We start from the raw sequence: 13737 nt of genomic DNA, 5'->3' as shown, positions 1-13737 counted from the left end.
TTTTTTGTGGCTCGTGATTTTAGGTTCATGGTAAGGTGACGATGCCTTTCGGTTCAGACGTACAAATTCATTTTTCTTTTTACTATTTTTTATTAAAGTTTACGAGCACCCCATTGGAAAGTGTCCGTATTAAAAAAAATAAAAATTTTTATTATTAATTATGATCTTGAAAAACCTATATTAGACCGTTAAGATTAGAAGATCATAAAAATGTTCAAAATTTTTTGAACGTCCAGTATATTAATAACGGAAAAAAAATAGAAAGCAACTCACATGTAGCAAGAAGCTCAACGAGTACAGCGGAAAATAAAAACAAAGATACAAAACACCCTAACCTTGCAACGAAAAATTAACAAAATTAAATAATTGTGTCGGCTAACGAGAACTCTTTTCCATCAAATTATTTCATTCCTTGATTTCCGAATCAGCAAGCAAGTATCCGCAAAAAAATCTTGAACCCCATGACGCTCTTCCCTGTTGCTTTTATGCATGCTCAGGTCCTCTGCAGTCTCACTAACCGACTCGAAATGACCAAATGTGTTTAGCAACCGAGCAATGCACTATAAGATGCATAGCAGTTTCCAGATGTAAATCACAAAGCCTACAGCAAATATTTTTCATAATTACCCCTCTGCGTGATAGAGTCAATTTTGTAGCAACTCGATCCTACAACAACCTCTATATAAACCAATTAACTTGAATCGATACCCAAGTAAGCCAATACATTAACTCAACTACTTGATGTTCTACGTTATCAATTTCCCACCTTAATGATTTTACCATATATGCGGATTAATTAGTTCCATCCGGCCGACGCCAAGCCCACAAATCCGAATTTGTAGTCACCATATTGCTTTAATTCCATATTTGTTGGGTTGAGCTAGGAACTCTCATCCATCTCTATGGCCATCTCATTTCATCATTCACTTTTGTATAACAATATTTATCAAATATATCTTTCTTACTTTCCAAGGAGAACAATATGGGAAATCTCACTTTTAATCGTGTGAACTTGTATTTGTTTTGTGTAACCGTCAACCTCAATATTACGACCCAACACACTAAAAGGTTAAATGCATCACACACAAATAGTTTTATGGTATAAAACGTAGAACGAGTTTTTCTAGCTTAACTTGAAACTTCTAAACTGAGTAACTAGTAACTGAACCAAATTATAATAGTTTGGGTTCAGGTTTGGTGAATTCGGGTTCAGATTCCATGAATACGAGTACTTCGGTTTCGGGTTCACAGCTTCTCGGATTGGATTCGAGTTGCGGATAAAAGTAGCAGGATTAATTACAACTAATGTTAAAAATCAAAAGATTTAAATGTCCAAACATTGACACATATGGTTTTTCATGCATTGCATGTTCTTCAAAGTGAAAAAGGGAATAGAGTTATAGATTGTGATCTTAATTGGTAGATGGTTGAATTGAAACACTAGTATGACAGGATGAATAATAATATATACGTGGGCTCATACATTATATTGTATAGTGTATCACATTACTGTAAGCTAATTTTTGTGTTTTCTAATTATTTAAGTAGTTTGTTTTTAGCATTACCTTTTTAAAAAAGACAAATTTATTTTTACTTTCTGATAATTGAACTCAATACCTATAAATGTTTAATAGATTTTATCTCTGTTACTATGTCATCAACCTCAAGTTATTTTTAACATTACTATATTTGTAATTATTGGTCTTCTGTTTTGATGGCATAGGGTGATGATTTAAACTTGATGTCTTTGAAGTCTCATATTTGAAATTTGACTTAATAGAGTTTTCTCACGTGATGAGTTTTCTCTTTAATAATGTTTCAAGTGAATAAGACCTGGAGCGTCAAAATCGGTATGAATAACTAACATCCTGTTTGAAAATGACAAAGTCAGGTATTGAGGATTGAGGATGATTTTGAAGGTTGCTAAAAAAGAAACTATATTCGTAATATCATAGCAATAAGAAAAGAAAACGCATTGGTCATTTAATTACAGTTGTCGAAAAGGAAAAGGAGTTTAAAAGAGCATAGAATTACGTGATTCTCGGTGCTGTAAAAATTGCAAGAAGCCAAATACAATGGATAAGCACTCCACGGTCCACACTTTAATGTTCACGTATTATTATTATTTTCTTTATTCTGACTTTATGTTATTTTTTAAACACTTTAAAACCCAGTTTTCTCTTTTTTTATTACTTTATTTCTGAGAAATTTAAATTTAAAATATCATGTTAACATATAAAAGGCTGTCTTACAGTATTCATTATGTCTCATAAATTAAATATTTTCATGATATAAAATAATTGTTAATTATTTTCCATTCGGGTCTAATTCATAATTTAGTTTGAACTTATTCGACTATAAGTAGTTTACTACTTTACTCCTGTAAATTTTCAATCGCTATTTTTCTCCGTAGATTTATATTTCATAACTAAGTTATTTAATATTTAATGCTTGTATAATTCAATGTTGTTAGTTTGTTACTAACTTACGTTTGTCAATACTCTTGTAATAACACATAGGAGCTCATAAGAACTTTTTTAAAATAAAAACAATAAGTTAGTTCACTGAATCATAAGCTAAAATAAGTTGAATGACTATAAACCGAGCGTAGTTTGAATACGAGTTTAACTTTTAACCCGCATGATTAATACTTATAAGTTACGAGTTGAGCCAACTCTCTTAGTAGCAATAAAGCTAAAGCTTGAGTTGATATTTATTTGTCTCAATCAACTTGTTAAACAAATCTACACATAACTATTACATAACTATTGAAAAAGAACATTATGTGGATAGTTGGCCTACTGATAGAGGTTTATCTCTTGATGGGAAGTCTTAGATATGATCTTTGGCTTAGTGTTAGTTTGGAAAATAAAGTGTCGTATATGGGTGGTGTAGCCTGTTCGTTAAAAAAAGTATACCGAGATCCGGTGTGGGTTCAAGAACATGAAATATTAAACTTTCATACTAAATTGAACTCATACAAGTATACAACTTAAAGTACAAATAGTAAATAAATATATGATATATGCTTATTATGTATATATAATATTCTTGAATGTAAAGCACCTTGTATACTTAATAACTTGTCTTAAACTAATTATCAGATATCACAGTTGCAAATTAATAACATAAAATAAAAAGATACGTTATACTAATTTAAAAATAATGAAAATAACCCTTTTCAAGTAAATTTGAATAATAAATGAAGTTTGTTACTCATATGTCCCAAAAAAAATAAAAAGAACAATAATGAAGACAGTTATGTTATGTAAGCATGACCAGCTGGACAACTACTAGTCTAGTGTCACGAGGATAGAGTGCGACGTATTAATTCTGGTCATCGTCCGCGTATTCGTAACTCGCAACCACTACACCCGACCCGTTTTTTATATGTTCATATGAAGACGACCACTTTAGAAACTCGAAAGAAACTTAGCCGTTATGATTAAAATTAAAGAGACAATCTTAAATAATCGTAATCATTTTACAAAATCCTAAAATTGTACAAATTATACAATCAGTAAGGTTGCTTAACAATCTTGTGCTGAATCATTAAAAAACTTGACTGATTAAGGGTAACCTGACTGACCCGTCGGAGGGAAGATCATCTCTTCGACCGGCTGACATTTTGGTGTTTGGATGGATAGGAGGAAAACACGTGTGTGTGGATTTAACAGGGGTTTCTCCTTTGGTGGGCTTAGGGAGTAGTGGTTTCGCGGTCGGTCAAGCCGCATTAAAAGCTGCTTCAAGTAAGGTGGCAAAACATGAAAAGGCGTGTCTTGACAACCAACATGTATTTATTCCTTTTGCTTTTGACACTTTTGGTTTCCTCGCGCCTGAAGCTGTGGAGCTACTTACCCGTGTTCAGCGGGTCATGCATAGTAATGTCATGACTCCAAGATCAGCAAATATAGTTTTTAAAAGATTGGGTTTTGCGATTCAAAAAGGGATAGCGGCGCAGCTTGTTGCCCGCTTGCCTTCTGTTTCGATGTAATCCAATAAACAATCATTTAATATGTTTCTAAAAAGTAACCATTGAGAGGCAGCATGAAACATTAATTTTTTAGTAAATCAAAGTATCAAACGAATTATACCTCTAAGTGATTCAAATGTGATTTAATATGGTTTTTAGTATTTACGGTTCGAATAATGAACATACATATAATGTGGGTTTTAGAGATTGATCACATAACCGTTTTTTCGCATTAGCTTGTATCATACGTATGCAAGTCAAATTGTACATTTTTAGGATCTGTGCAAATGATCGTTAGGGAAATTTTTATCGAGTAATTATATATATATAATTTTTACCATTGTACCATCCCTATTGAGGAGGAAGTGAGGTTATTTTCGTCATTGTTTCTACTTAAAAGTCGGATATTACTTGTATATATATTGTTGTTTAGCTGAATAAATGGAAGCCTATTCACGCTCCCATTCGTATCATGCCCACGCACCCCATTTCACTGCATTGTACAGTTGCTACCTTATTATAATAAACTCCAAAATGTACTTCTTTCTCATAATCAGATCCAAACACTTAGTATTTTTATTTCATAAACATTTTTATATTCAATGTTAACTTTGTTACTTGTAGTTACCATGTTTTTAATATAACTTTTGAATTAAAAGTGACACTAATTGTGTTCTAACATTAGGGCAATTCCAATGAACTGTGTAGGAATGCAATGCACGAGTCATTCTCCGCCTAAAAAGAATATGTCGTGTCATCTAACAGATAAATAAAACCTTTATCTTTACCAATTTTCTTTTCAAACAATCAACTTGTTCAACATTTGCTTAGACATTTATACAACTTTACAAAAAATATTTAAACATTGAAATGTGACTCGAGAAGTCACCCCATGACCCTGTCACCAGGAACACAAAAAAAAAGGCTATAGATAGACTCGCACACTATTACAATTTACATATGTGATACTTTCATTTATCTCCTTTCATGTAATGTTGCAGGCGTGACAAGCATTGCAACTACTCTTATACCATCTCAGTCTTTAAGCTTAGACAAGCTAATCAAGCATATATATTATTAAAGGTAATTTGTTAATAGATAATATGAATTTAAATATCAAATAAAAATAAATATGGAATATTAAAACGAAAACGATCAAATAATTAAGAGCAATAAAAACAAGTTGAAAAATCCTAAATCATATCTCAATTCATAGTAAATTGTCATCTCTATTATAATACATATTTTCACCCCATAAATCAAGGAAAAAAAAAGTAAAAAATGATTTCATTTAAGTTGACACTTTAATACTCCAATTCATTCGAAAGTTGAAACCAGAAACAGCTGTCGATATATTCATTGCAACGCGGAAGCAGCCTCATCAGGTTTATATGGGAAAGCAACCTCACCCCATAAATCACCCATCATTTTATTTATTATTTTATAGTTTTTTATATATTTAATCCAACAAAATTAAACCAAATCTACCTCCTATAAATACCTCAACCCCCCACATTCATATTCATCACAAAAACCTCTGTTACATCCATCTTTCAACCACAATGGCTTCCACTTCTTTCCACTTAATAATATTCTTCATATTATCTGTTTTTAACATCTCATTTGCCGCGAGACGACTCACTGAGTCGTCCCGCGACACATCCACCCTCTTAAAATACCACAATGGCGCCCTCCTCACGGGCGACATCTCCGTAAACCTTATTTGGTACGGTCACTTCAAACCGTCACAAAAAGCAATCGTTACCGATTTCATCACCTCTCTCTTCTCCACGTCAGCTAAATCCCAGACCCAACCATCCGTTGCCACGTGGTGGAAAACCACCGATAAATACTTTACCAAAACTAAAAAGCCAACACTCCGGATCGGAAAACAAGTATTTGATCCGGAGTGCTCATTAGGAAAGTCTTTATCAGAAAAACATTTACGTTTATTGGTCGCAAAAGGCCAACAAACAAACTCCGTTAACGTTGTGTTAACAGCGAATGATGTGTTAGTTGATGGGTTTTGTTCCAGCAGGTGTGGGACCCACGGGTCGGTTTCTAGTAATTCCAAAACCGCCCATGTTAAAGGCAAAAATTACAAGTTTGCCTATATCTGGGTCGGTAACCCGGAGACTCAATGTCCGGGTCAATGCGCGTGGCCGTTTCACCAACCCGTGTATGGCCCACAAGGTTCGCCCTTGATCGCACCAAACAATGACGTGGGTGTAGACGGGATGGTGATTAATTTGGCTAGTCTTTTGGCGGGTACGGCTACGAACCCGTTCGGGAACGGGTATTATCAAGGGGATGCTAGTGCACCGTTAGAAGCTGCATCTGCGTGCCCCGGGGTGTATGCTAAAGGGGCGTACCCGGGGTACGCTGGGGACCTATTGGTGGACCCGACTACGGGTGCAAGTTATAATGCACATGGTACAAACGGAAGAAAATACTTGGTCCCGGCTTTATTTGACCCGTCTACTTTTTCGTGTTCCACTTTAGTGTAACAAGAGCTATGGAAAAAATGATGTATAAAAAAATAAAAATAAAGAGAATGGTTTTTAGTTTAGGAAGTAGGTCTGGAAGTATTATGTAATATGTATTCGTTAATTCATTTTTAATTATTTAATTTATGTGGCTGTTTCCTCTTAATTCATTTTAATTAGGCATGTTGGAATGTTGGATGAATATGAAATCCAAACCCGAAATAATTCTAGGCAATAGTGAATTGTTACGTAACAAGTCAAGCTAGGTCTACTCAACTAGACAATGGTATAACCTATTATAAGTAAATTCTAAAACAGTCTTCTTAAAAAGTTAACGGTTGGTTTAGATAAAAAGTAGAAGTTGAAGGGGTATTTCGTAAAATTTTAGTCGGGGTTTAATTAATAGTTTTAATGTAATTATCTTGTTAATTTATTTGAATATTTTGCAAGTTTATTATCTAGTTTACTAGTTAGGGTTTAACTAATAATAGTGTGATTAGTTGCTGATTAGGTTATGTAGAATGTTTGGTCATGTTTATTCAAGTGTGTTTTTCCAATTAAATAATAAAGTGTCGAGCAAAAGGTTCATTCTTCACCAGTTCTTCGTTTAATATTTAAGTGTCTTTTTCCAATTGAATAATAAAGTGTTGAGCAAAAGGTTCGTTCGTCTCTAGTTTTTTGTGTAATATTTTGTGTGTGAGTGAGCTTAAAGCCAACATGACTTTAGATAATTTAAAGAATTAGTCTCTCATAAAGTGAAGGTTTCAAAAAATAGTCCTTGAGTTAATTACACAAATAGTTTATTAATGTGTATGTTGGTCAATTTACCTAATGCCAACCGACACTTAACAAAAGTTGGCCTTAAAACTCAAAACTGGTTACAAAATTGTTATTTTTAAATCTTAGTGTCCAAATATGCTAATTGGGAGTATGTTGGTCATTTTACCTAATACTAACCGAAACTTAACAAAAGTTGGCCTTGATCTCAAAACGGGTTACAAAACTGTTATTTTTAAACCTTAGTATCCAAATATGCTAATTGGGGCAAACATAATGACCATATGCATAATTAACTCTTTTATTTAGGGGAAGCCTTTATTTATTTGCATGTTGGGTGGGGTCTCATTAAACATACTATCCGTTGAAGTGAATTTTAATTTGGAAGAGTAAATGAGTTAAAGCGAAATCCGGGTTCAAACACCAAGAACCAATTCTTGAAATTGAAAGCCATGCCTCAATTGTTTTTAGCATTTAATGTATAAGTGGAGGGTTATATTTGATGGGTATTTTTATTAGATTAACGAGTGTACCTGAAGCCTGTGAGTATGTCCAATGTCTGATGGGGAGTTACCGGTCAGGTTTTGAGATGAGTTTTGGACTGACCTTAATAATCAGGTATGAGATTGAGAATACCTCAGGCCCGGCTCCGAAAAGGCTAAAAAAATTTTGGGCTGAAGACAATTTTTTGGGCCTTAAATAAAATGAATATTTTGTTGGGTTTAAAAATTTTAATTTTGATATGTGCTTAATTGGTTATAATTTAGGTTGTGTAAAAAACTTTTGTATAAAAATTGGATTAAACATGTCTCAACTTTTGGTTGGGAGTAATACCTCTTTGTCACTAGACCAAGCTAATGTTTATGCAAATAAGTTTAAACACTAAGTATACATATTGTTTTAATAAAATTATATATAAATTAAAAAAAATCGGGCCTAGCGGGGTGTCGGGCCTGTGGCCGTCGACCACCCAGCCACCCCTATGGGCCGGCCCTGAAATACCTAAACCCGTCTCAAATTTAACTTATTATTTTCCTTAGCAAAAACCATGAAAGAATTGTTTAATTAAAGGGAAACACGACCATTTGCTCCTATATGACTTCAATCAACATGAAATCCTGATAATTAAAAACATGGCTTAGAGCCATACATAGAGCTCAATTTAAACATCGAAACTAACCCCTAGTTATTGGACTTGTCTTTTCTTCTTTTCACCATCCATCTAGTAGCCATTGAATTTTAAAACGGCTCTTTTTTACATTAGTGCATTTCAAACAAAACCGTATTGATCAGGACCCATTTCAACCTGTCTGACCCATTAGGTTTATCAGTTTTACCCAAAACTAATATGGTTTGGAGGAGTAAATGGATTAAGTATTAATCCAACAAGTATCAATGTATCATGCCTCAATTCAAACATGTCATCCAAAACCACTTCATGACTCCTGATTTCTTTTATTAATAAAAGAAAAGCAAAAGTGAGTGGAAAAATGATGGTCCACTAACCTTGCTTCTAACATACTTCATGACACTTGCCTTTGTGAGCCCTCTCTGATCCTCCTTTTATCCAGATCTCTGTTAAATGCTTAATATGTGATGTGAATTGTAACTTTGCCGCAGTACTGTTTTGACATTTTATGTATACGTGGGGTTAAAAAAAATGCCTGTTAACAAATCCAAAAAAGTTCACAGAGTGACAAATCATCCACATCCACAAAAGCTTTTACAAAATATAATCATCATTCTTTCTATATATATTCTTGCCTTTTCAATTTTTTTTGGAACGACTAAGTAACGCCGGGTACTCCGTATGCGGCCCCTATTGGCTAAAGGTAGCCCGAGCCGGCCATAAGTCCGGACGAACGGAGCCCCTAACGGTTGCCTTTTCACTTCATTCCAAAGTTAATAATTACATTTTTTTAATTAATAATAAGCTATTTATTTATTTATTTATTTTTACAACTTAATAAAAGTCTTAAATATATTTATACTAGGTTTATCCCCCGCATTACGGGGGTTGTTCTATATTTTTGGTTTTTTAATATTTATTTTTTGGATTTTAATTTTCTTTATTGTAAGAAAGTTAATAATATCTTTAGGGCGCGTTCGTTTCACAGAATTCGTATGAATTCAAAAGAATTGGAATTAAAATCCCATGACATGGCTTGTTCGTTTCGTTGGAATTGAAATCTTAATTCCATTTTGGTGTGTTCGATTGTCAAAAATTGGAATTGGAATTGGAATTGGAATTGGAATTCAATTCCTTCATATTCCTTTAAATAAAGGGATTCCAAATCCTTTGAAAATGTAGAGGATTTTAAGTGAATTCATTAGAATATTTTCTCGAGATTTTTTTTTGAACAAGAACAACGAATAAAACATTTTATATTTTTACTTTTTTTTGTTTTTAATTTATATTTTGAGTTATGAATTTTTTATTATTATTTTTTAATATTTTTTGAGAGGTTTTTGATCTTAATAGAAAACACTAAAAAATTTCAAAAAATCAGTAAAAAAATCATAACTCAAAATACAAATAAAAAACAAAAAATGTAAAAAAAACTAAAATGTTTCCACCGTTATCCTCGTTACAAAAAAAAACGATTTCAATTCATTTGTGGTGATAGATTACAATTTATTTGTAAAACGAACACATCAAGAATGAAATTGGATTTCAATTCCTTCAAATTCCAATTTCTATTGGAATGTTCAGATTCCAAATCCAATTCCTTCTCATTCCAAATCGTGTGCAAATTCTAATTCCAATTCCATTTCTAGGTTGTAGTATTTATGGGTTCAACATAGATCAAAAAAGGAGGAAAAAAACGTGAGAGAAGTGGCGGGGTTTTAACGTGTAAGGTTATGCTTTGATTACGTGGGTACACATTTAAATGTATCTTGTGATGTTTTTGTAAATACCATTAGGTGGTTTGTGTTGATTGGTTAGTATCTTGTTATACCATTTAGTGATTAACAAAAGTTTTGTTGGTCGTTAAAAAAAATCACTCAATTCCAAGAGGTAATTTTTTTTTCTGATTTTACTATTACATAATAGCATAAACCTTAACAAACAAAATTCAGGATAAGAGAATATATCAAGAGAAAAAAACACAGAGGATTCGACACGAAAGTGAGTTAATTTATCTTCATTTTAGCTAAAAACCAACAACCTCTTAGCAAAAATGAAAGGAGAGGCCTACCCCCACATAACCACATTCATGAACCCGTCATGCAATCATGCCCACAAATGAGTTCGCTAAGTCGGTCATGGGTAAACCATACAATGTAAGTGCCCGTGTGAGATTGAACGTTAAGTGTCAAGTAAGCGTTAATGGGGCTATATGTAACATCCTTAGTTTTCTTCATGTAAAGAACTTGCAAATCCTCCTAAACTTGATATTGAATTATGATAAATAAAGTTATAATGATAAAACTTTATAGTTTAAAGTTGTATTAATTTATCTTAGTATTGTTTATTCAATACATGATACAAGTAATGAAATTATATGTGTTAGTATTTATAATAAAGAAGGGGCTAGTGTGAAAATATTGGTTTATTGACTAAATAAAATCCAGATTTGTGTATCGGGTGGATTTCGACGAGGAACAAACAGAGACCAAGAGGAGGAGATTTAAAGCTTGAAATCTAAAGTGCGAATCTTGTTAATGCAAGTTCATAATCTGATTTCTAGCATCATCATCATCATCATCTCTCATGTAGGTAGAAATCCTTATTCATCTTTAAAGATTCTTGCATTTGAAGTTGTAGGTGGGTTATGATGATTTAAATGGAATGGTTGTGCTATTATGTTTAGAAACTTCATTTAAGTGTTTAATTTGTGTTTGAGCCATGAAAAAGGGGTGTATGCAAAGAGTTGGGTCGAATTGAGTAGGAGTTTAAACCTGAATTCTCGCTGCTTTTACATTGATTTTAGGCTGTTTTAAAATAATCATATAAAATCAACCGAGTGTCTGTTTTGAGTGTTCTATATATGCTTGGAAACCTCATGGAGTCTAGTTTCTAGACAATTTTAGAACAAGAGAATATATGGTTGTTAAGTTTGTCAAAACTGTGAAATATACTACAGGCTATGCATGCTGTGTAAAATGTAGGGTTCAAGTAACCTTTAGAAAAGAAATATTATTTTCTTAGTTGAAATAGAACTTGGGAAATTAGTTCTGATAGACCAAATATGTTTATAAATTCTGATGAAATTGTTGGGGATCAAGAAGTGTGATAAACAAATAAAGTATGCAATATAAACTTTTGCAACGGGTCAAATGTTAGGCAAAAGGTTCATATTCTTTTACATCTGTGTAATTGAGATCTTAGGAGTTTCAACCCATATGTAAAATGACTAAATATGTGGGTTTTGTCTAACTCCATTCTTATTGGCTAGTTTGAGTTTAGAAGATTAACTAAAGGCCAACGAGAAATGCAAGGTGCAAGCTTTGGGGCAATCGAGGTAAGTGCTTCTTACACAATCATAAGAATAGAATCGTTATATTTTGAGAAGATCTTTGCAGGTGCGATGGATTATACATATATTTATATATGTATGGAGTCTTAAAAATGATGTTATATGCATCTACTAAGGATGTAGTAATTAACCAAGACCTAAAGTTTTGGAAAGGCATGAATATGTGAAGTCTTGGGTTTTTATTTAACGTGTTAACGAGTTTTGAGGTTTGCCATCGTTAAGAAATATAAACTTAAGAAGGTAAGTACCTATCTTGAGCTTTATGGTTTTTCAATAATATATGCATCTAGGAATTTAATCCATTAATATGAGAAGCATGAATATAGAGGCGTATAGTCTCATGGATTTAATTGAGTACTTAAATTACTAAAGACTTAGAATTTTCATGTTTGGTATAGTTTGGGAAAGGATATAAAAGAATTGATTTTTATAATCATAAGTCCTTACAAGATCCTTTGCGTGACTTGAGTTTTGAGTCGAAATTGTAAGTAGGAAAAAGGAGAGGATTAAATCATGTTTGCCTGACTCGGCGTGTCATAAATTTCTGTACGCCAAATGTGGCATAGAGTATGTTGACACTTGTTTTTGTTTGATAATTATGTTCATATTTCACACCTAAATGCTCTAATTGGCAGTATTATACTAATGCTTACTTTGTGTGATGGTGCGTAGGAAAGACTACGTAATGACGAACTCTCACGGTTAAGGCTTTGGATCATTGGATGTCGAAGGAGGAACTGTTTTTGAGTGACAAGCAAATGAAGAGATTTCGTTTAACGAAGTTGGAGGTGAATATCAGATTAATATCTTTAGAAGCTTTTAGGCAACGGACATGAAGAATCAGCGTGGTTCATATATATCTTTCATTGAGTCTTGTCAAATCTTTACGCTGTAGTGAAGTTCGTGTTCAAGGTCTCGGAAATTGTTTTGGGTCAATATAAGGCAGTATCTTGTGGCATTACGCAAATGTTTTGAGAGTATAAATAGATGTTTTAAAAGGATAGAATACATTTTGTAAAAAGAGGCTTAAAATAAAAGAAATGACAAACTTTTGTTATCTCTTCGGACAAAGTAATGGTTGTTTCCATTATATTTGAATTGAAAATTTTGAACTGGGACCGTTTTCCGCTGTATTTTATTATTAATAAATGTATTAATAGTAGGGTGTAACACTATACAAACCGGACAATGTGGGTGCGCTAAAAAGTAGTTAATCGTGAGTAGGGACAGACCTAACCTTTGGGTACCCATATCAAGTGACCCAGGATCACCCCTCTATTATTGAAAGCTAGTTAACTTCGTTGTTATTTCAAACGATGGTTCTAAAAGAGTTTGTGTAAGAAAACAATAACAAAGTTATAGAAAGGATTCACTGAAAGGACTAGAGAAATAATAGGACACATGTAACATAATAAAATAAAAATTATCTGTAACTACAATCCCGTTTAACTATATTTATAAAACTACTTTAAACGGTAGTCATAAACATACCACAACCACCTGTCAAACACATGATATGTCAAATGTGTATACTAATACTAATACATGTTATTTAGCCATGTTTTTAGTCGTGAATTGAATGTGTCGACCTGCTATGAGATGAACCCTTTTACCCCAAACACTAACCCGTTTAACTTTTTATCGTGTTATAACTTGTCATCGCTAAAGACACATCACTATAACATGCTTGTTAGACTATTCCCATTTACAAGTCAACCCAACTCAATCTTTATTACAAAACTAATTTCTCTTTCTTCCACCTACTCAACCCAACCAAACCAAACTTTTCACACTAATTAATAACCCAAGCTTCACTATTTTTTATTAAATCAATATAACTTATAATTGTTGCCTATTTATTAAAAATGTCTATAAATATAAAAAAATCTTTATTAAAAATAAACGATATATATTTTATTTAAAAAAATTAAAATATTTATATTCATCGAACATACTTAATAAAGTAGATAAGCAAAATTACAATCGTAGCATGAAATACAAACTACATAAGTTTTATCCA

The 13737-nt window shown here is 32.7% G+C and overlaps 1 protein-coding gene across 1 annotated transcript; it reads left to right on the top strand.

The window, feature by feature from the left end:
* Window positions 1–5396: 5396 nt before the first annotated feature.
* Window positions 5397–6495, top strand: LOC143551654 (protein PHOSPHATE-INDUCED 1-like). The gene has a single exon (XM_077042047.1). It carries the CDS (start codon window positions 5536–5538, stop codon window positions 6478–6480), a length of 945 nt encoding a protein of 314 aa, XP_076898162.1. The 5' UTR covers window positions 5397–5535; the 3' UTR covers window positions 6481–6495.
* Window positions 6496–13737: the final 7242 nt, after the last annotated feature.

The sequence above is a fragment of the Bidens hawaiensis genome, unplaced genomic scaffold (assembly GCF_021521415.1).
Source record: "Bidens hawaiensis isolate Kalapana, Puna unplaced genomic scaffold, B.hawaiensis_p1.1 tig00016505_1, whole genome shotgun sequence".
Classification (NCBI taxonomy): domain Eukaryota; kingdom Viridiplantae; phylum Streptophyta; class Magnoliopsida; order Asterales; family Asteraceae; genus Bidens; species Bidens hawaiensis.
This window is presented reverse-complemented; position numbering and strand designations above follow the sequence as displayed.

Bases quoted from the DNA above. Each gene is read 5' to 3' on its own strand.
- LOC143551654 (XM_077042047.1), top strand. From the start codon at position 5,536: ATGGCTTCCACTTCTTTCCACTTAATAATATTCTTCATATTATCTGTT.